General features: G+C 38.4%; 2 protein-coding genes across 3 annotated transcripts; one reads left to right on the plus strand and one right to left on the minus strand.

Moving 5' to 3' along the window:
• Window positions 1–2,645: 2,645 nt before the first annotated feature.
• On the plus strand, window positions 2,646–4,416 carry fabp2 (fatty acid binding protein 2, intestinal). Its single transcript, XM_026360174.2, has 4 exons — window positions 2,646–2,778; window positions 3,353–3,525; window positions 3,807–3,914; window positions 4,177–4,416. Exons 1-4 carry the CDS (start codon window positions 2,712–2,714, stop codon window positions 4,225–4,227), a joined length of 399 nt encoding a protein of 132 aa, XP_026215959.1. The 5' UTR covers window positions 2,646–2,711; the 3' UTR covers window positions 4,228–4,416.
• A 97-nt stretch (window positions 4,417–4,513) lies between these two features.
• On the minus strand, window positions 4,514–20,714 carry usp53b (ubiquitin specific peptidase 53b). Of its 2 annotated transcripts, none has more exons than XM_026358763.1 (17): window positions 20,409–20,714; window positions 19,020–19,221; window positions 18,605–18,765; window positions 17,871–17,963; window positions 17,597–17,731; window positions 17,205–17,318; window positions 16,948–17,030; window positions 16,154–16,259; window positions 14,902–15,048; window positions 14,616–14,765; window positions 14,358–14,526; window positions 11,906–12,019; window positions 11,031–11,727; window positions 10,356–10,417; window positions 9,212–9,290; window positions 8,278–9,116; window positions 4,514–7,862 (listed from the first exon to the last, which is right to left on the minus strand). In XM_026358763.1, exons 2-17 carry the CDS (start codon window positions 19,111–19,113, stop codon window positions 7,786–7,788), a joined length of 3,120 nt encoding a protein of 1,039 aa, XP_026214548.1. In that variant the 5' UTR covers window positions 19,114–19,221; window positions 20,409–20,714; the 3' UTR covers window positions 4,514–7,785. The 2 variants fall into 2 exon arrangements, with proteins under 2 accessions (XP_026214548.1, XP_026214547.1); XM_026358762.1 differs by having other exon boundaries at window positions 11,031–11,760.
• Window positions 20,715–21,115: the final 401 nt, after the last annotated feature.

Genomic DNA, 21,115 nt, shown 5'->3' on the forward strand with positions numbered 1-21,115 from the left:
AAATGGAGAAAGTTCAGCGCTGTTGCTACTCTCCCTAGGCGTGGTCGTCCAGTAAAGATGACTTCAAGAGCACAGCGCAGAATCCTTAATGAGGTAAAGAAGAATACTAGCGTGTCAGCTAAAGACTTACAGAAATCTCTGACACATGCTAACATTTTTGTTGACACATCTACATAAGGAAAACATTAAGCAAGAATCGAGTACTGTACATGGGAGGGCACCACGGGGGAAGCCATTGCTGTCCAAAAAAATATTGCAGCTCGTTTGAAGTTTGCAAAAGAGTACCTGGATGTTCCACAGCACTACTGGCAAAATATTCTGTGGACAGATGAAACCAAAATTGAGTTGTTTGGAAAAACACACAACACTATGTGTGAAGAAAAAAAGGCACAGCGCTCTAACATCAAAACCTCATCCCTACTGTAAAACATGGCAGCGGGAGCATCATGGTTTGGGGCTGCTTCGCTGCCTCAGGGCCTGGACGGATTGTTGTCATTGATGGAAAAATAAATTCCAGAGTTTATCAAGACATTTTGCAGGAAAACGTAAGACCATCTGTCCACCAACTGAAGCTCTGCACAGGATGGGTGATGTAACAGGACAATGACCCAAAGCATACAAGTAATTCAACAAAAGAATGGCTTCAAAAGAACAAAATACACCTTCTGGAGTGGCCCAGTCAGAGTCCTGACCTCAACCAGATTGAAATGCTGTGGCATGACCTTAAGAGAGCCATTCAAACCAGATATCCCAAGAATATTGCTACAATGAAACAGTTTTGAGAAGAGGAGTGGTCCAAAATTACTCCAGATCATTGTCCAGGTCTGATCTGCAACTACAGGAAACGTTTGGTTGAGGTTATTGCTTCCAAAGAACAGTCAACTAGTTAAGTCCAAAGGTTCACATACTTTTCCACCCTGCACTGTGAAAGTTTACATGTTATGTTCAATAAAAACATAAAAAACATATTAAGTTTGTGTACTATTATTTTCAGCAGACTGTGTTTCTGTATTGTTGTGAGCTAGATGAAGATCGGAACACATTTTATGACCAATTCAAGCAAAACTCCACGTAATCCCAAAGGGTTCATATACTTTTTCTTGCCACTGTATATTATTATTATATAATATTATATTATTATTATGAAAATACTGTAGCAGACACTGGTGTTCTTTATAACATAAATATGAATCAATTTAGGTGGGTGTGAAACTTCAGTTCATGCTAAAAGTAGAGTAGTTCTGAATCTAACCATAGTTACATCATTTGGCCATAGAGCATCGCATAGCAATTGAACTGACTGTGGCGACATGACTCTCCTTTTAGACGCTGTGTTATCATTTTGTATGTAGTGTTACAGCTGATAATACAACTATGATCAAACATTGTGACCACACTATAATTGTGTTAAACATTACCTCCAGTGGGGCTTAATCAAGCATGTCTTAAGCTCACTTGTCAATTTCATCATTGCATTTATAGATGACAGGTATCTTTTTTGATAAGAGGTAGATTAATTGAAGTGGGAGTGATAGTTAGGCAAAGGTTACTTGTGCCACAGAGTGAGATGAGCAAAAACTCAGATAAGAAAGAAAACTGACATGTACACTTTTTCTGTAATGCTTTGTCAGGCTTGTGATCTTTAACAGTTTTTCATGTGTATGTTTGTTGCTTTCCAAATTGCTTGCATAAGAGAAATGCTGTTTTGTTGATTTACTGGTTTTGCCACGCTATTGTCCCAAATAGACCTTTAATTCAGTATCCAGAATATACAAGTGGCCCTATATTCCTTTGCACCTAAACTCACCTTTACAGTTATGTGGCATAAGTTATGTTATGCAGGTGATTATATTTAATTGACAAATAATGAGTGGCAAATATTGTGAAGTCTTTGTTTAATATTAACCTAAAAAATCAAAGGTCTCGTGTGTCAACAATGGCCTGATTAAGGTGAAAGGTTTCTTTATCAGTTACACTGATCTCTTCTGTATTTGTACACAGGTAAACTGATAAAGTCAGGCCCAACAAGCACTCGTTTTGTAATTTATGATACAAATTGCAGAATTTTCAATTTTCATGTTGCTTTTCAACTGCAGTTTAGTTTTTTTATTTGATTTCATTTGTGTAAATGCTACAGACGAGAGAGAATCAGGCATGTGCACAGGTGTCTACATACAAATCTACAAAATGTAGCGTTGTAACACTGCATCTTGGCTGATTAGTAAGAGGTTCGTAAAAACCATATTGGAGAGAGTCAAATTTTAAACAGTGCAAAATAAATTGTATTCATGTGCTTCAACATGTCTATTTAGCTATTTTGTTTATCAGAACATTGACATACAGAAAAACACACTATGGGGTTTGCTTGTAGGATGATATGCTGCCTGCTTAACTTCTCCACTTCTGCACTCAGTACGTTTAATGTAGGTACACAAGGGCCAACACCCTTTGTAAACAGAAATACAGGTGTAACAGGATGTGAACCTTTCTGTTATTATATGTCATGGTCTTTTGGGTACTGCACAGTTCTTTTCATCCAGAACCAAGTCATTGTCCAATCAGCTGCAGCTGTGGAGAAAATGAGCTTTAGACGGCCACATCAGCATTCAGATAGATGATGAGATAAGGAGGATCATGGTTTAAAAGGAGCGGCAAACTTAGTCTAGGACACTCCTTGCTGCAGAGTTGTCCAGCTCACCCTCACAGCCACCATGACTTTCAACGGGACCTGGAAAATTGATCGCAACGAGAACTATGAGAAATTCATGGAACAAATGGGTGAGTAATATCCAACTGTTAACAACCTACTTTAGATTGTTCAGGATGTTTGCAGGCTGCTGGCGGATGCAGTTTTAGGAACATGCCCGTGTGTTTTATTACTCTATTCTTTGTGTAAAAAGATGATCATAATGCAATTCAAATCTGATAAGGCTGTTGCTCAAGTGGAGATAAAGTCCAGCTAGTTACATGTAATGAACATAGCTGATTAGTAAAGTGATTATCATGTAGTCCATTAAATTTAATGGACTACATGATAATCACTTTGCTAATCAGCTATGTTCAACTTTACAGGATTTTTTAAAAATATCACACTCATAACTTAATTTATAAATTAATAAAATACTTAAATTGACAACTAAACCAAATTAACTAAACTGGTGCTGAATTTAAAAACACTTTGCACTAATCGTACATATTTGTGTTTTGGCTTTTGCACCCACTTACCCTTGGCACATAGACAAATGAAGGAACTTACCCTTGTAATACATGTGCATGGAAAGTTATTAAATCCTGACAAACATCCTCTGATTGTTCTGAGTCTATTGAACATATTCATTGAATCTGTTGATAGGAATTAACATGGTAAAGAGGAAGCTGGCCGCTCACGACAACCTCAAGATAATCATCGAACAGACTGGGGACAAGTTTCATGTCAAGGAGAGCAGCAATTTCCGCACCCTGGAAATAGACTTCACCCTGGGGGTCAACTTCGAGTACAGCCTTGCAGATGGAACAGAACTATCAGTAAGAAAACGTGGCATCTAAAGGGACACCTTTACTGATCATTAAACTGTTATTTGCTCAAAAACTGATTCAGATTTTTGCTTTATGCTTTATGTCATTGTGTTACTTCTAAATAGTTTGTCATGTACATAGTGGTCTTTTATTGCAGAAACCTTTGTGCCTAGTTGTCATTTTAGATCACCACCATGAACAGTCAACCTTCACGGACTATCTTTGCACTTTAAAACACTCGTTCCACTTGCTATTAGTTTGATGAGTAACTTTCATGTTTGACTGCACAGGGCTCATGGAACCTGGAGGGAGATGTGCTAAAGGGGATTTTCACCAGAAAGGACAATGGAAAGCAACTGACAACAACCAGAATTGTCCAAGGAGATGAAATTATACAGGTAGAGTGAATTTATATTTGTGCAAATGATGAGTTTTTATCCCAGAAACCTAGGAAGCTGCTATAGAACATGCTGAGATCATTTTTTACTGAGGAAAAGGCTATTTTTTATCATTTATTTGCTATTACAGCTCTTATTTTCTAAGCAGCTCTGAGTCATGAAATACTATAACATGTTTCAAATACACATACACCAGTCAGAACTGTTACCGTTAGATAAAACTCTCTTGATTATTCAGCCTGTATTCATCTTGCCTCAACAGAGCTACAACTACGAAGGTGTGGATGCAAAGAGGATTTTCAAGAGGGCTTAAAAACAGCAGATCCACAAAACTATAGTGTGAGAGATGTTTGAGATTACATATAGTATTGTGTTGAATTACTTATATCAACATAACCTGTAACAAGTGCACTACTTTTAATGCCTGTGCAATATATGAAAGTTTTGAATTGTACTGGATTTTGATACTAGCAGTAATAAAGCCATATATTAACTGCCTGTATTTGGTCTTAATCAAATATATATATAATAAAAGGTTTACGTTCATCGAAAAGTTGAAAATGACACATTTTATAGTGATACGACACTTTAAACTTTATTCAACAATGAATAAAAATAAATATATCATCTACAAAAATATAAAGTGTAGACAGATTTTACATGTTTCTCTATATAGGTCTGTACTTACACAATTCATGAAGTAGTCACTAAAGCACCAACAGCTCATTTTAGCTTGTCAGGCTGAATCCTAACCCCACATAAAGGTGTGACAGCTGGATTCAGCGAAGCAAAGGTTTTACACATCAGGCTACATCAGCCGGTAACTTATCAGATCAAATCTGTGACATAATGTGGAAAGTTTTCCTGTTCTTGAGTGTTGATGCGGTGCAGGGTAATTAGGTTATGTCCCTGTAAGATAAGATATGAACTGATGCAATGCCAACTGTGATGTTATGTGGTTGAAAAAAGGAAAAGCCCATTCATTAAAACAGGCCTTTAGAGTATACAGGTTATACAGTAGACTACAGATCAAGGGGAAAAACAGGAAAATGATCAGCTTCCTTTTCCACACAATACACAGACACACATGTGTTCATGCACATACAAAAGCCCAAGTTAAGCACTGGAAAAAAATCTTGCACTTATTATAAATAAGGCTCCCGGACACCTACCCAATAGGTTATAATTATAGACTTTTCATTTTTTGTGGCTGTCATTTGAATGCCAAACCTTTCCCAATTACAACTGGATCAGTAAAACACTAAGTTTGCTGCTGGGTTGCAGGTCTGAACCACATCTCTGCCACTCCCAAGGACACACATACAGTACAACGGTGCACACAGAGGAGTGTAATTAGATATGTCACTGTTAGCATTGCATATTCAAAGGTTTGCATGACTTCCTCCACCCTTTTCTTTCATATACTTAATTCCGCAAATGTGGTTTCAATTGCAATTAACATGTACCACTGAAAATGTCAAGGCACTCTAGATACAACTGAAGACACATAGTTCATAATATAAAATATAATAGAATAAATTTTTGATCATATACAGAAAATAATTAAATAAAAGGAAAATTAGTCATTAGCCATTAGTCCCACAACAGACTACAAAAACATTTTGCAGGAGAGATGACTCACTCCAAGTCAGCTTACATGATTCAATAGTTCTGTAGTTTTGATTTTTTCTATCTTATGAATATGTCAAAATAGCAATATAATACACTTGCAGTAAATAAATATGTCTCACAATTCACTAAATTTGGATTTTCAATTAAAGAAATAATAATAATAAATAATAATTTGTATTAATAATAATTAATAGCTCAGTTCCACTGTATGCCTTCCTTTGCTTGAATTAAAACAGTGTCAATAAATAAACCAGAACAGTGCAAAATACAGGCTCAAATTTAGGTGTGATTAGATTACACTCACATAAAACTATAAACACAATTCTTTGGTATCAGACCGCTGAGACACAACACACACAAACATCATATTTAGTGACACAATATGAGCAATGAGATAGATAGAAAGAATATAGATAAGATAGAAATAGTTGGGAATTAAACTGGACAAAGGTTACTCTGGGTTGACAAAGATGCAAAGTAGGTAAAAATGCAAGTACATGTAACAAGTAATATACAGAAGTGGGTTTAGGAAAATACTTGGCAATATAGTGAGCACAACAGAAAACATATTGATATTTGAAAATTGGGTAGCAATATGTGTTCTCTGGAATGTCGGACATACAGAATATAAATTTTTAAAACACCAAAATGTGCTTCAAAATAATCTTAAAGTAACTTTTAGTAAATGCATAGTATGTCTTAGTAGTTTCCAGCCTAATGTTTACATTGTATGCTTGTATTTACAATGGATGCATAAAGAAAAGTATGTGCAAGAGAAGAGAACATCATTCAAGTGTTAAGTTTCCGAATCAGCTGTTGTTACACGTTTCTATTTAATCACTATCCAATAGAATTTAAGTTTGTTGAACTCACAGTCCAGTATTTTCATGCTCATGCTTATGCTGTACACACAGCTAGTAAGACTCTGTAAAAGGCCACATGCACATTTCCGAATATTATTCTTAATAGCAAGAATATCTGTGTGTTCTATAGTGAATAATAATAATATAAGACAGGCATATTAACTACAATGGCATCTTTATGAAAATACCTGTAAATACAGACCTGTTCTAATCTAAGAGGAAGACTGAAAAAATACAATTTGACATCACTGTTAATTATTAAAAAAAAAAAAGGAGAAGAACAAGAACCAGCACAATCAAAGAAAGCATAAGGTTACATTATGGTAAATAGTGACCTACTGAATAACCTGAAGGCTGCCCCAAATGCAGAACATCACAGTACACAAATGTTAGGATCTGCAACTGACACAAGCTGAAAGCACTCATGCAAAATCTAATTTTGAGAAATGTTCTTTTGAAAGATGGCTATATATTTACTGTTCGACTGATGGCATGACATCAGGAAACCGCACAGATTCTTCTAAACAATTAACAATAGTCTGTTTAAATTTACAGCCAATGAGGCTGACTGGTCCGGGGCAGCCTTTTGTTCATATATAAACATATCAATGTTGTAAAAGACTTGATAGATTTGAGTTAAAGCAAATCAATAACTGAATATGTAAATGTCACAATGCCCGTTCCCTGGTGACCTAAAGCACTCGAAGTGCAGAGGCAGGAAGCTGCCCAGGTATTCGCTTCCATTATTTTCTCATATATTTCACTCTATTTTGAGGTTTAGTAAACTATGTTAAACTTGCTGCTGCTGAGGCAGACTTTACACCTGTAGGTTTTACTTTGTTGCGCAGGATGACATCATATTTCTCTGACTTTTTCAGGTCAACATGCTGTGATCTGCCCTCATGGTTCATTCTTCCATCTTTGTATATTGTACAGACCACAGGTTAATCTAAATGTGGCTCAACATAATCTCTCATGCTTTGGAGTGCATATTCAGTTTTGCAGAATAGCTGTACAAATAAGAGAAATAAGAAAAAGAAAACACTTTAACTGGACATAAAGTTAAAGTGGACATAATGTGATTAAAAGAATAATAAAGAGCTTTTGTGCAAACTGAAAACAGTCCAGATCTAGTTTAAAGCAATGCTGCAGGACAATGGAAGACAGCATCTGTGGTAGTTGATAATATGTCAAACAAGATATAACAGCATTTATAAATAGGTTTTAATTATGAGACAAGCTTGCATAAATAAATTCCACTCAATTTGGAGCTGACGGCTTTCAGAGCATATTTCCGTTCTGTAAACTCTTTGGCATCCAGTTAGCACTCTACTGACCACTGTTCATCCATGTAAACAAAACTTACCAAGTAACACTCATAAAAAACCATGTTCATCAAGTCCTTTGGCTGTCACTGGTTTCCATTTTGCAGTGGGTTTATTGCTATTATGGCCTGTAAAGAAAAACAAAATCTTGGTAAATTATTCTTATTCACTAAGCCAGCCTATGCGCACATCTACACCACAACAAAGAAAAAACAACTTTCTGGTAGAAGACGTGTTGTGGGTTACCCTGATTTTCCATCGCGGTTATATGTAATTTCATGTCATATAAATCCTTTAATATTTAAAATCTCTTTATGGATTCTTGCAGGAGGTCTGACAATAAATCACACTTTGACAAAGTACAGCTGATTGATTTGCTACATTGTGCCCGATGGCCCAAATCAACCACAGATATTAAACTAACCATTAAGATAGTGATGGTAAAGCCACGCCTCTGATGGTTTACTGTGATGCTAATGTGTTTTAGTATTGCCCAGTCCTATGGTACATTGTGGCTTTGCAGGGATATCGAGAGAGGCTTACTTGTTTCAGGTCTGGCTTTTGGCACATCTTGTGAGTGTGTGTCAGTGGGGAGGGTATGGCTGGTATCTCTGCAATCAGTTGCAACCACTGTTCGTGGGGCTGTGGCAGAGAGAACAAGAGGCCTTTGGTTGTGGTACTTGAGACGGTATGTTTCCGTCATACAGTTATCCACATTGAAGTATGTTGTAAGAGAAACCTCTTGAGCTGGCACTGCCTGTTCCACTCTGCATCCAGTTAGTCTTTCCTCACTTTCACACGATGATGGAGTGCTCCTTTCTGGGTCAGAACCCGACTTGGAGCTTGCGTCTGAGAAGGTTCGAAGGCCTGACATGTCAGGATTCCTGTGAGGACTGACGCAAGATGTGGACAAAAGACGAGGACTTGATGGAAAGGGTTCCTGAAGCATCCTCGGACGAAATGCTGCGTGACTTGTTTCCCCGTGGTGTGGAGAGATCCGTGGGGTGGGTCGAAGGTGAGGCGACCCTGTTGTGCAGAGCTGACGCTGATTGTTCAGTTGAAGAGGTTCTGCAGTCACATTGCTTGGGGGCTGATATGGGAGGGTTCTGTGAGGACACTGGGAATCAGAGGCGACAGCCTCGCTGTTGCTCGAACGGGAAGTGCTTTCTCTGTCCTCTGGCTCCGAGAAAGCAAGATCATCTGAGCTGTTCCATTCTGAGCTGCTGGTTTTTGTAATGTGCCTTGGGGCAGTACTTTCTCCAGTGTGACTCCTACAGTTTGTCAGCTCCTGCTGATTACTCTGTCTGTTATCTGAACCAGTGGAGTCCCTGTCTGAAGACACTGCTTTCCTGGAGGTGCTAGAAGTGTACTTAGATTTCCGTCTACAAAAGACAAGCATTACAATAGATTGTTAATTGAACCGATCCTTCAACAATTTTTATAGGCTCTAAAAATAATATAATAACAGTGATGGTACCTCAAACTTGGACTGCACTTTAGATGTGAATGTGAACATTGATCATGGTTCTTTCCCTGAGGTTTGGGTTGATGTTTACCTATAAAATATAAAAGAAAGAAGATAATTTAAATATAACAATGTAAAAAGGCAAACCTGTCCTTTGAACAGTCTATTCTAAAAATGTCATTTCATTATGATTAAATCCTGAATCCTGGGAATTCTGCTAAGAGTTTACGCTGTAATTTAATCACTTCAGTTTCTTTTTCTGGGAATTCTGAGATTAATATCTAAGCTCAATTTGTTTTTTTTTTCACTTTGACCTAATATTCCTCCATATTTATGAAGCAGTAGGCTACACATACAAACACACACACAAGAAGCGGTCCTGTTCTCAGGACACAAGGTGGCAGCAGCAGAGTGTTAATCTCGGCAGACTTTGTCACAGCTGGAGAAACCAGTCAGTATGATCGCTCAGTGCACCAGCGCATGGTGCTGAATTCCTTCCCTTTAAAAATAGATGAGTTATTTTTTTCTTCGCTGTTGCCCCGGAGAGGTCCATGCAAGGATAAAAGCTTTAGCTGTTGGTTGGAAACACTGGCTCTAGATGTACACGGCGTCGATAAAGTATCAAGTGGAGCACACTCAAAGTACAGCATGAAACAGAAAGATATTTATGACAATGCCAGCAGCTATGTCCAGCTGTGCTATCTGAATGAGCTCTGCAGGATTATCATCAGATTAATGCCTGTGCAAGGCTGACTGCGTGAAGAGGTTAAATCAGCCGGTCCAAGCTCAGAAACCAATCCAGACATTAATCAATCTCTGTTACTCTCACATTATCAATATCACTGGCAGATTACACATTGTCTTAAGAATAAAGTATGAATAGAAATTCAAGAGGAGCAGATTAATCCTATTTTAATTCAGCTATTATTTTTCCCCCCTGATGGTGCTTCATTTAAAAACTGGAATTGTCACAATATCAAGCTATTGCATAATATAAAGCATTCACCTTCTAAACTTTCCAAGTTCCAAATCTTAAAACTCAAAAATTGAACCAATTACCAAAACCAAGTTAAAAATAGTCAACTTGGAGTGATATTCCCTACATCTTTTTTAACAGTCGCTGTGCCAGCAAAACCTGAAGAAGCTAAAAACTTACCATTATATGAGGGTGAGAGTAATACAGCTGATATTGCATCGCCTCCCTTTTGCTGCTGCTGACTGAAAAAAAAAAAACTAAAATTACTGCCTGCATGTTTTCAAGATAATTTGTCAATTACGGTTTTGTGAAGTTGGATGGTGTAACCAATCTTTTACTTACAATAAAAGTAGACAGTTTTACCATACAGTCATGTAGAGTTTGCATCAGTAGTGCAGTTTTAGCTGTTTTCATGATGCACTGATATTACAGTATATATAGCAAAAGATACGATAATGTCATGGCAACAAGCACTGTACCCATTACTGAGTGATGATGAGATGAGGATCAAATTGGTGAAACCCTGCAAGAATATACTGAATCTATAAGAACACACTGAGAAATAGATGGTGTGTAAATTGGTTAATGTACATTATCCTTCAAACTGTGTAAAAGCAGTGTCAGCGTTTCTACATGATAAAGCTGTGGTTCCTTACTTAATGAGAGTTGTTATTTATAGGACAGCATGTAAAATGCATATTTGAATTTGTACTGTTGATATAAACCTCAAGATGATTTTAACAATAACTCATTTTATTTACTTAATTTTGATGTAGTTCTCCTACTTCTTGAATGTGACACCACATTTTGCTTCAAAATAGAAGTGCACTGACTTTTTGTCGTTTCATTTTTTACCTTTGCAACTGTGCATCTGCAGTTGATCTGTGATCTTTAACAGCAAAGCCATCAACCCCAGGTGAATCAGGATTGGTGGAGCCACTACTGAGTCTATCACTGCTCTCGTAACCAGACTCTGTCCTTTGAATGGTCCAGGTATCGCTACGCAGCAGCATCTTGGGGCAGCTCTTGAGCCTGCTGCCCCTCTGCTGGTTGGCCCTGCTCTCTGACTCTACAGAGCTGTGGCTTTCAGTCTCATGCTTCTGCTCATCCTCATAAATTGTCATTAAACACTTCTGCTTTCGATCTTCTCTGGTTCGCATATATTCCCTCTCGTGGCCTCGACTTAGTTCAGCATGGACCCTTTCCTGTGATGAAGGCTTACTGCGCCGTGGACTGTCGAGCTGCTGTTGACGGCGTTGCTCTAGTTCATTCAGTACAGTGTCCACATTTAACACCTCCCGGATCGGTCTCCAAGTGGACTTAGATTTACAGCGGCTTCCTCCACCTCCTCCAACTTTTTCCCATTGCTCCCGACCATTATCCTGATCATAGCGACTTGGGGAAGTGTTGTTTTTCCTGCTATGTCCACCACCATGTGTACCGAAGGACTGTCCCCGTGGCTCCTGAGATGCTCTGCTTGAATGGTTTGATGATTTCTCAGTACGTTGATAGCTTTTTGATTTTTGGTCCACAGGAGGCCTCAGTCCATTTTCTGGAGGAGATGAGGATTTTGCATGAGCCATCTCTAAATAAAGTGGAGACAGATCATTTGTAGAAGTACTCTTCCAAATTTGCTCTGACTTACAGCAGTTATCTGGCTTCTATGTCTGTTTTGTTTTCCCTATAACCACTGGGCCTTTTCTGCTCATGATACAGACAAAATGATCTACCTTTTTGTTGTGATGGGTCCATTCTTCGATGCCCTCTATCTTTTTTTGATGTTTCACCTGGCCTCTCCATGAAAGGTTCGTGGAAATTGTTAGGACTGCCAAGGGGATGTTTCACTGAGGAAAAAAATCAACAACATGGCAGGTGAATGGCCTCAGTGCAGAAAATAGTATTTTGCAAAACAACTTGTGTGCGGCATGTAACTATTATTATGCATATTGGTGACTTTTTGGAGGTACTCTAAAATGCAATTCTCCCAATATGACATTTACCAGAGGTGTTTCAGCCAGTTCAGAGCCCTGCAGTGTGTAACACACATTTACAGTGCATTTTACACTGCAGGGAGGGAAACCTACATTTTTATTTTAGACTTTCTTTCTATCTCTGCTGCCAAAAAAACAGGAGACAGAAATAAAACAACAATAAAAAAACCAAACCAACCAAAGAACAGATGCCAGTGCATCATAAGCTATGATAAAACACGCTACGGCTCTCACATCAGCCAAGCCTATTGTGTTTTTCTTTGCCTCAGTAGCAAGCACATCACTGTGAGAAACAAAGCTGCTCTGAACTGTGAACATCTGCCTTCTAATCAGCACATGGACATAACAACTGCCACTGTCTTTCATTTTTGTTTTTTAACTCCTTCCTTCTGCATGTTAGTTGGAGCAATTTAGCCATCCTCAAGAAAAATATTGTGACAGTATAATAAATGCATAACAGGTAAAAATTTATGTTTTCTGAAGCCTCTTTGCAACATGACGAATAAAAAATGCTTAATGCTGTGTGCATGTTCACAGCTGTGGTGTAATAGTGGTGATTAATAGCAGTGAGTAAGCTGTACAATTATGAGTTTCCAGATTTGTTTATTTAGGCTAATGCTAACATTCAACTACTTCTATTTGAAGGATACTACAGACGACACAATTGCCAGGTAATTAAACTGATAACCACTTCATCGTGTCCCCTGAAGTTTCATAGACTAGCAAGCTTTGTAATGATAATGAAAAGTACAGGCAGTTTCCTTGGTTAGCTGTAGCTGTGAGAATGGATAAGAAATACTACTAGAAATAAAAACTCCCTGAGGGACTAGACCTCAATTTAAAATAACTTAATGCTCAATTTAAAATTTTAGAAATGAAATAATATAAAATAACGCATTGTTAAATACATTCAATACACAATGTTTCAAAATAAACTAAAACATGAATTACTTACGTTTCTTTCCATAAAAACAAGAATCCTGTCCCATGCCAGTCAAAGAGCCTGACCACCACACTAAAGCAAACCAATCCATCTACAGGGGCACGGCGCCATTGCCAAAAAACCAAGCAGATAAATTAATGGAGCCAAACATCGGAAATGTCTAGGGGAGGAGTGACAACTGTGGAGCAGGAGCATGAGTGCGCTTGGCCACAGGAGTAGGGATTAGGGAGGGAGGCGTGGGTGGTAATCTGCGTGCAGCAGAGGCATCATCCCCATGTCAAGTTCAAGCCAGCGCAGAGGGCAGGACAATCTTTCTGCCTGCGGTTTAACAGCTCTGTCAATCCAAATGTGAACCATAACTGTAATTTCTGCCGTGACATCACTATTGTCCTAGGTACTTATGTTGTTCAATTTTTAATATAACCTAATGATGTTATAATAAAATTTGATTTTTTGGAAATAAATTTGAAAATGCTCAGTATTCCTTCATTCATTTAGATTATTAATAATTATTATTGTTATATGTTATGTAATATAGTAATAATGGCATGAAAATAAAAACATAGGTGATTGTATTTTCTTTATTTAGGTTTTAGGTCTTTATAATTCAGTATTAACATTCAGTTATTTCAGATTGGTTGATTGACAAAAGTGAAAAATGTTTATATCACTGCTGCGTGGCCTATGTACAACACATACCATTAAAATCCATGTCATGGGACAAGCAAATGATCCACATATGCACTTAATATAGGATAAAAAAAATTATATTTACATTAATACATATATTCTAAAAAGACAGAGGGTCACCTAAGGGTCGTGGGAGTGGTGGAGCGGATCCCAGCTGACATTGGGCGTGAAGCCAATCGGCCTGGACAGACTGGCAGTTTATCACGAGGCTGACATATAGAGACAGACACCTATCTGCAATTTAGAGCCACCAAATAACCCTAACCTAACGCTAACTACATGTTTTTGGATGGTGAGAGGAAGCCGGAGTACCCAGAGAGAATCCACACAGACACGGGAAACATGCAAACAGAAAGACTCCGAGCCAAGCTGTGGATTTGAACCTGGGTCTTTCTTGGTGTGGGGCAACAGTGCTAACCACTAAACGCTGTATCTATCAGTCACACTGTTGGTAACAATAAACAGGTCTATATATCTACAGATGTTATTTTATGAAATAAATGTCAAAATACACACAAACACATTTAATGTCCGCTGATAACTGTAGCATTGTCATACCTGTCATGTCACCATTTACTTGGGCTTTGTACCGAGGACACATGGTGGTTTGTCTTGGTGCATCTTCATTTGAAACTGGACTTCCCTCAGGATTAGTGTAAAATAAAAGAAGTGGTTGGAAATGTCCCCTGATACATTTAGAAGCAACATCCTTCCATTTGGATCCAATCTGGAAAAAAGAAAAATGTGACATCAGAGCATGCAGCAGGTAAAAGAGTTTGAACACAGACGATGCAGATTAATAGTAGAGTTCCTGACCTCCTTCACAGTGGCATCATCAAAAAACATCCATTTTGAAGATTTGGTGTGATAGGCAAAAGCTGAGTAATGTTTACTCGAAAAACAGATCATCCCCACCAGATGTAGCTCGCTTCGTTTGGCATTTTCATCAGTGACGCGGTTGAAAAGCTGAAAGAGAGCAAACTGAAGTTTGATATCCACATATTGTTCTCTGGCAGATACTCTAAAGATTAAATTACACTGCCCTTAGGAATATAATGTCTCTCTGAAGGTCTAAAGGCCACCCAGCCTGTTCAGCTCTTACCCCACACAGGTTCAAACGTGGGCCAAGTGACCAAATGACATCGTCCGTAAGATCAGACTGCTCGGCATCCCATACAAATCCAATAGTCACAATCTCGGGACAGTTCATGAGCACACGGCGAATTTTGATACTCTGACCGCAGTCACTCTGAAAAACATATTCACAATAATATCAACAGAAATACCAGAAAAATGTCCTAAAAAGAAAAATTACATTTGAGGAAACAAAATGAGGATTTCAGTGTCACATTTTTAAGTCAGAGATAGATCACTGTGTTTTTACACTGTATTCCAAATATTTTTTATTTACACGATGTACATATTTATTGTGTGTAGGACACAAAAAAAAAAACTTCAGCATTTCTATTTCTGTTGTAAGTAAAAAATTCTAGGTTTTGTAGCACTGTGTAGCACGTCAGCTAACAATACACAATATGAACAATTTTAATAAAGTTTACTGTATTTGTATAGCGCAGAATTGCAAAGTGCTTTACACACAGTAATTAAACAGGACTAACAGAGGAGAATTAGGAATACCAATGATGAAAAGTAATTCACACTGAATCAATAACACCAAAAAACAAAACAAAAAAACAGTGTAGCAGATAAAATCGAAAATGTAGTGGGCAAAATTCAAGGTCTGTCTGAATGTCAGAATACTCCTTCAGGTTGTGACTTTATCTTTCTGTCTCTCTCTCTCATGATTGATCAGTTCAGACTGTCATAATAAGGACTATTACAAAGATGGAAACAAGTGTCACAAGTATCATTATATCAATACTGACGTGTAAAAGTTCTGGGAGAATAAAGGGTCTAAAGGAACAGAGCACTCACTCTTCACCAAACGGATGAACACTGAAGAGGAAGACAGTGGTAGCAAATACAGATGAGAGAAAAAACAGTGGATAAGCCCTTACTGCTATTTATATCCTAACACTAGTCTGGCACTGTCTCCTTCCGGCCGCTTCAAGTGCAGTGTCACAGCAGAAAGCACACAGTGTACTCTGCATAGTTACAAGAATCATTTTTGTGTCCTTTTTTACAGTAACATGCTAACCGTTCAGCTGAATGGTTAAATTATTCATTCTTAGCTGCCTGTAACAAATTGGCATTTAATGGTCGAAATGGTTTTTACAAACTGCGGCACAGGCAGAGAAGCAGAAAGCTATTCCGTTTTGTAAGAATGACTGATTCGTCAAAACAAACATCTATTAAAATGAAAGAAATCCCATCACAAAAAGTAAATCACATACCGGGCAGCTTCGGAGGTCACCTGTGCTGTTTGCTGCCTGCAGCAATTCTCCAAACATGTCCGACCTCGGTCGCTCATTCTTCCCGAATATGCGATCAACCTGTTGGCTGTGCATAAAAACTGTGACTGGTTATTTCTTACCACTACAACCTTCAAACATAACCTTTATCCACGTAGAAACAGACGAAAGCCTTTATCAATTACGCTAATCAAGTTATCAATATGAACTGTTTGAAACTGGGATATCTCTGGCAAAGAGGAACGCAGTTCAATACAATGCATTTGCCATTTAAGAAGAGTTTGTTGTTGTGCGAACAGGCATTGTGTACTTGCTGCACAACAGCATATAACAGCCACATATTTAAACTAATCATTAAGACAATATAAGAACATTAACTTTTTTCAGCTTTAGCTGTTGTAAAGAAATAAAAGGTAGACTCAAGTGTTCAGCTCCAAGCAATATGACTAATTACCACCATAACCCCCAGCAGCATGTCCTCCAGTGTGCTACTCGACCAAGTGCCACTAAGATACATACATTTTCTAAATGTCAAGTTTAGGATAATGAATGTACAGTACATACTGTCTGCGTAGCACAGTGAAAACACCGCAATATGTATTGAAAGACCGTTGCTAAAGCTTTTAAAGCATAGGAAGGAAAGTGATGATTTAAACTGCAATCAAATAATGTTGTAGTGCCTTTAGTTAATATTTTGACATTTAAACCAGGATTAGCTATTTGGCCTGATTTTTGTATCCCATTTCTAAAGCTGTGGCAGTGTATGAAGTACTCACCATAAAGCAGTGGTTGAGACATAATGTACGAATTCTGTGAATGGGTGTGGGTCTGAAGATGCACCACAACAGCGACACACAAACTGCAAAAGAAAGGTTTGTGTTGTCTTACAGAATATTCCTTTAACCAGCTTTCATCCGCTTTAATATTTAATGTAGCTACTGTACGTTTCAGTCTCATTCCCATGTATGTCACACCAACCACTTCTACTACAGTACTCTTCTGTTTTTCAGTATTGCTTCAGTATTGCTGTTACCTGTTCATAAAGCATCATTGCAAACTTCTGATGAGTGATGCAGGATTTGGATGAACAAGCATCAGTCGCAGTGTCTGAAACCATGTGCAAATGAATTCGCTCTAGGATGTTCTCCTACATAGATAAAGAAAATAAGAGAAAATACAATGTCGGTGTTAGATACAATCCAACATACATGCTACATAGAAACATAAAAAATGAAGGATTGTCTAAAAGTTAAAAATTAAGTTGAGCACATTTAATACCATATCCAATTTTGAACTATTCAAAGGGAATTTAAGGTGTCACAGAGGAGAAAGTACCATAACATTATTTAATACAAAGTTACTGTGAAAAGGTCCCTCATTAAATCTTGCTTTCGATTACAAGCCAAAGTGAGAGTGTCATCGTACAAAGCACTCAGCAGCATCATCCATCAAGCCAAGTTGGAAGCGTTGCTCGTCCTTAAAAGTTTCAGCTAAGGCATTACGCAAGCTGTCGGAGGGGAGCACGCGCTCTCTGCTCTGCTGAAACTGGCTGAATATACTCTGAAAAGGAAAATGTATTAGGTAGTTTATAATTGTTTAAATTACCTCTCATAATGATTAACTTCACAAATATGAATTACTAGAATGACAAGAAAGATCTGACATCATTAATAATAAAAGAATGGCTGCATCTACAAACCTTTAGAGCACAGAAAATGCAGGCATCACCGAGACAAAAGTGTCCTGAGAGCTGCCTCAAACTTCTCCGGAAAATGTCCAGCTGCCAAAGCACCTGTGGAGGAAACCAAGATATTTTATCCAAGGATTGGACTCAAGGATTTGTGGAAAAGATCAAAATATTTTTTTTTTAATTAAATGCCTTTGTGTAATGTAACAGGGCTGCTAGTGCTGCCAAACTCGCTGAAAGTATAATCTCTTGACTATGCTGCTTTTTTAATCATTTTCAGCTCCCGGAATCTCTGACTAACCCACACAAAAGATACTGCCAGTGAAAATATTTTAAAAACAACATATTTTGTTCAGGAGATGACAGACAATATTATGAATAATAATAAGACTGGAAGGAGGCAATGAAAGAGATATTGCAGTTTCAACAAGTAGCATTAGGGTGATTCTTCCTGAAATGTTCCTACAATGCCACAAAAATGGACAGTGTAAAAACAGTGTCAATTCATTTAAAACCTAGATTTAATTGAAACGCACAAGACAACATGTCAAATGTTGAAAGTAAGAAATGTATTGTTTTTTTTAAATGCATGCTCATTTTGTATTTGATGGCAGAACACATTTCTTCTCAGATGTATTTATGTGCCGTAGTGTAAACGCTTGCTCTGTTGGTTGTTGAGTTTGCTTGAATTATACTGTTAAGTACTGAAGTGATGTTCAGTGTAGCTAGTGGAACATGTTTCTCACCTGGACAGCGCTGTTCAGGAAGCAGCTATTCTGCCCGGGTTCATTCAGCAGGCCTTTAGTGAGCGCGAGAGAGAGCATGCTCCCAGGCTGGTAGGATTTCTTCAGGCCTTCTCCTGGTTTTTTGAACATTTTCACCCATGCCATGGAATTAGAGCCTGCAACTGATGTATAAACTAGTGGTATTTCACTGAGAGGATGCATGTCAATGATTTAAATAAACCATTTAATTTAAAGATGCAATTTCTGATTCACAACAAACATACTTAGCATGTTAAATATGTTTATTATTGGATGGTTCTACAGAGGCACATGCATTTGCAGTCCTGTATAAAGACTCTTGGACATAGTTTTGAGTACATCACTAATCCAAATGACTGAAATGTTCAGATGCATCATGATGAGTCATGTCACTCACCTTCTCCGGAGTTGGCAGGAGACTTGCTGCAGCTGGACATGCTGAGAGGTGGGAGGTGGTGCGGTGGTATGGCCAGGGGCTGCGTCCATTTCATCCCCACGCACCTCCAGAGCGGTTAGTTGAAAGCATTGTCTCAATCAGCCACATGGCAGCCTCAGCCATGTGTTATTGGACATTTAATGACAACAGGAGAGAATCTGGGCTGTGGAGAAGAGAAAGAGGTAAAATATAAAATCTAACATAAGTCAACAGAGCAAATAGCAAGGAACTGAAACAGTAGTGTTGTAGCCATTTCCTGCATTAAATTAACACATGTAGTCATTTGGCAGACACGACTTACAAGTAAAGTACAAGGAATCATGCAAAGGCAAGGTAAGTGCAAGGAGGAGTCGCCTAAGGACCCCTACTGGAGGTTTCTCAATTACTATATCTCTGCTGACTTAGGACTCGACTCTGTACCACTTCTATGACTCTGGAGCCTCCACTGTGTGCAAAAGAACATGATATTTTATACGTTTAAACTAATACAGACATATTTCACCACCTGCTTAGAACATAGATAGAACTTTTGGACCTAGTTGAGTTGTGAATGTTTAAATACCTTTGGATTAGTTTTTGTAATTGGCCATGTTTTTGCTTTATAACTTTTACACTGACAAAAACAACATCTGACAAATAATGAAGTGATATTAAAATGAATGTGAATACATTATAAATACTGTATTTAGTATATTCTTATATCAGTGCTATTTTAAAATAAAACTTAAAATTGGACTGTAGCTTTTGCTTTAATCTATTTTCAGGGTTTGAATTTGGCATATATAGCCTACTGATATAATGATCCACATAAACAATAGTTTTTTTCAGTTGTAAATATAAGTTGAAGGTTTAAATGTATTTATATAATATTTTAGTTTAATATTGCTTATTTGCTTTCATTTTGTTAACTATTCTTTTTAAAGATTTCTGACTACATGCCACATGTGATGCTCCACGTTACATAAATGTAGTTTTCATCATGTAAATTCCTATTTAAAGCGCACACTTGGTGTCAGTGCCCACACGTGTTTGAGCACCAACCTCTCCGACACCATGTGACGCCTGTATAGGCCCATACAGTCGGACATAACCGCCCATATTTGCGGCAGGGTTCACGGAGGGGTCATAAATCCTGTATGGATCAGCGTGTTATGATCGTCATGCGTTTTCCTGCTCACAAAAAAAAAAAAAAAAAAAAAAAAGCAAGCGCTCCCACAGCAGGAGACGCGCTGCCTGCGCTTCACCAGCCTCTGTGAACTGTGGGAACAGCGCCCGGTTTCACATACAGCAGCGTGAATATGCCGCAACTTGCGTTCAGGCATTGACCAAACAAGCGGTCTGCAGACTCACCTTAAAGGGAAGCGGATCCTTCACTGCTCGCCTCCAATGAAGGCGCAGGGCGGGCCAGCTGTCAACATGCAAAGCCGAGGACCTGTCGATGAAACCTGCAAATCAAACTGGCTACAAATGACTGCAGATATGTCCAGACGCAAGTAACGCACTGTATGTCACAGTGCAGCCTTTCCCAATCTCTCCGATGCGCACACAGGCGGCAGCTCCAGCCTCCGTTTTGATGACACCAACACCCGGTCGGGACAGTGTTTTTTCGGTTATCATTCGTCCCGTTTGTGCACAAGCGGGGCCGGTGATGCCCTGTGCCAGAATGTCCGACGCGGATTAGTGATGTTTTGAGACTTGAGAGGTCAAACTCCGCCCCTAGTGTAGCCTCAAGTGCACTGCTGCTGTATAGCCATCTTCAGTCCCTGCATGGCAAACTGTGTGCTGGCGGAAGGTCAGACTTCCAACTTGTCATGATGATGATGAGAGAAGGCATCACATGACCGCACTGGTTTCATAATCATGCAGCAATGCGCGGACTAAACCCTGCCTGTTTTTGGAAATGCTCTCACTTAAATGTCAAATAACAGATCTGAATGCTGTTTTATATTTTTGTCCAAGTGAAATACCAAATGCGTAAATGTGCCACAGCTGCCTTTACTATAAACTGAACAAAGAGGTGGTCTTGTTTTTGTTATAATTTCTTACATTGGTGCAAA

Source organism: Anabas testudineus, chromosome 1, assembly GCF_900324465.2.
Source record: "Anabas testudineus chromosome 1, fAnaTes1.2, whole genome shotgun sequence".
Classification (NCBI taxonomy): domain Eukaryota; kingdom Metazoa; phylum Chordata; class Actinopteri; order Anabantiformes; family Anabantidae; genus Anabas; species Anabas testudineus.

Excerpts from the sequence above, each read along its gene's own strand:
- fabp2 (XM_026360174.2), top strand. The coding sequence starts at position 2,712 with ATGACTTTCAACGGGACCTGGAAAATTGATCGCAACGAGAACTATGAG. Across the intron at positions 2,779-3,352 it reads GAAATTCATGGAACAAATGG|GAATTAACATGGTAAAGAGG; the intron begins GTGAGTAATATC and ends ATCTGTTGATAG. Across the intron at positions 3,915-4,176 it reads AAGGAGATGAAATTATACAG|AGCTACAACTACGAAGGTGT; the intron begins GTAGAGTGAATT and ends TTGCCTCAACAG.
- usp53b (XM_026358762.1), bottom strand. The coding sequence starts at position 19,113 with ATGAAATGGACGCAGCCCCTGGCCATACCACCGCACCACCTCCCACCT. Across the intron at positions 17,031-17,204 it reads CAATGATGCTTTATGAACAG|TTTGTGTGTCGCTGTTGTGG; the intron begins GTAACAGCAATA and ends TTTCTTTTGCAG. Across the intron at positions 10,418-11,030 it reads GCAGATGCACAGTTGCAAAG|TCAGCAGCAGCAAAAGGGAG; the intron begins GTAAAAAATGAA and ends TTTTTTTTTCAG.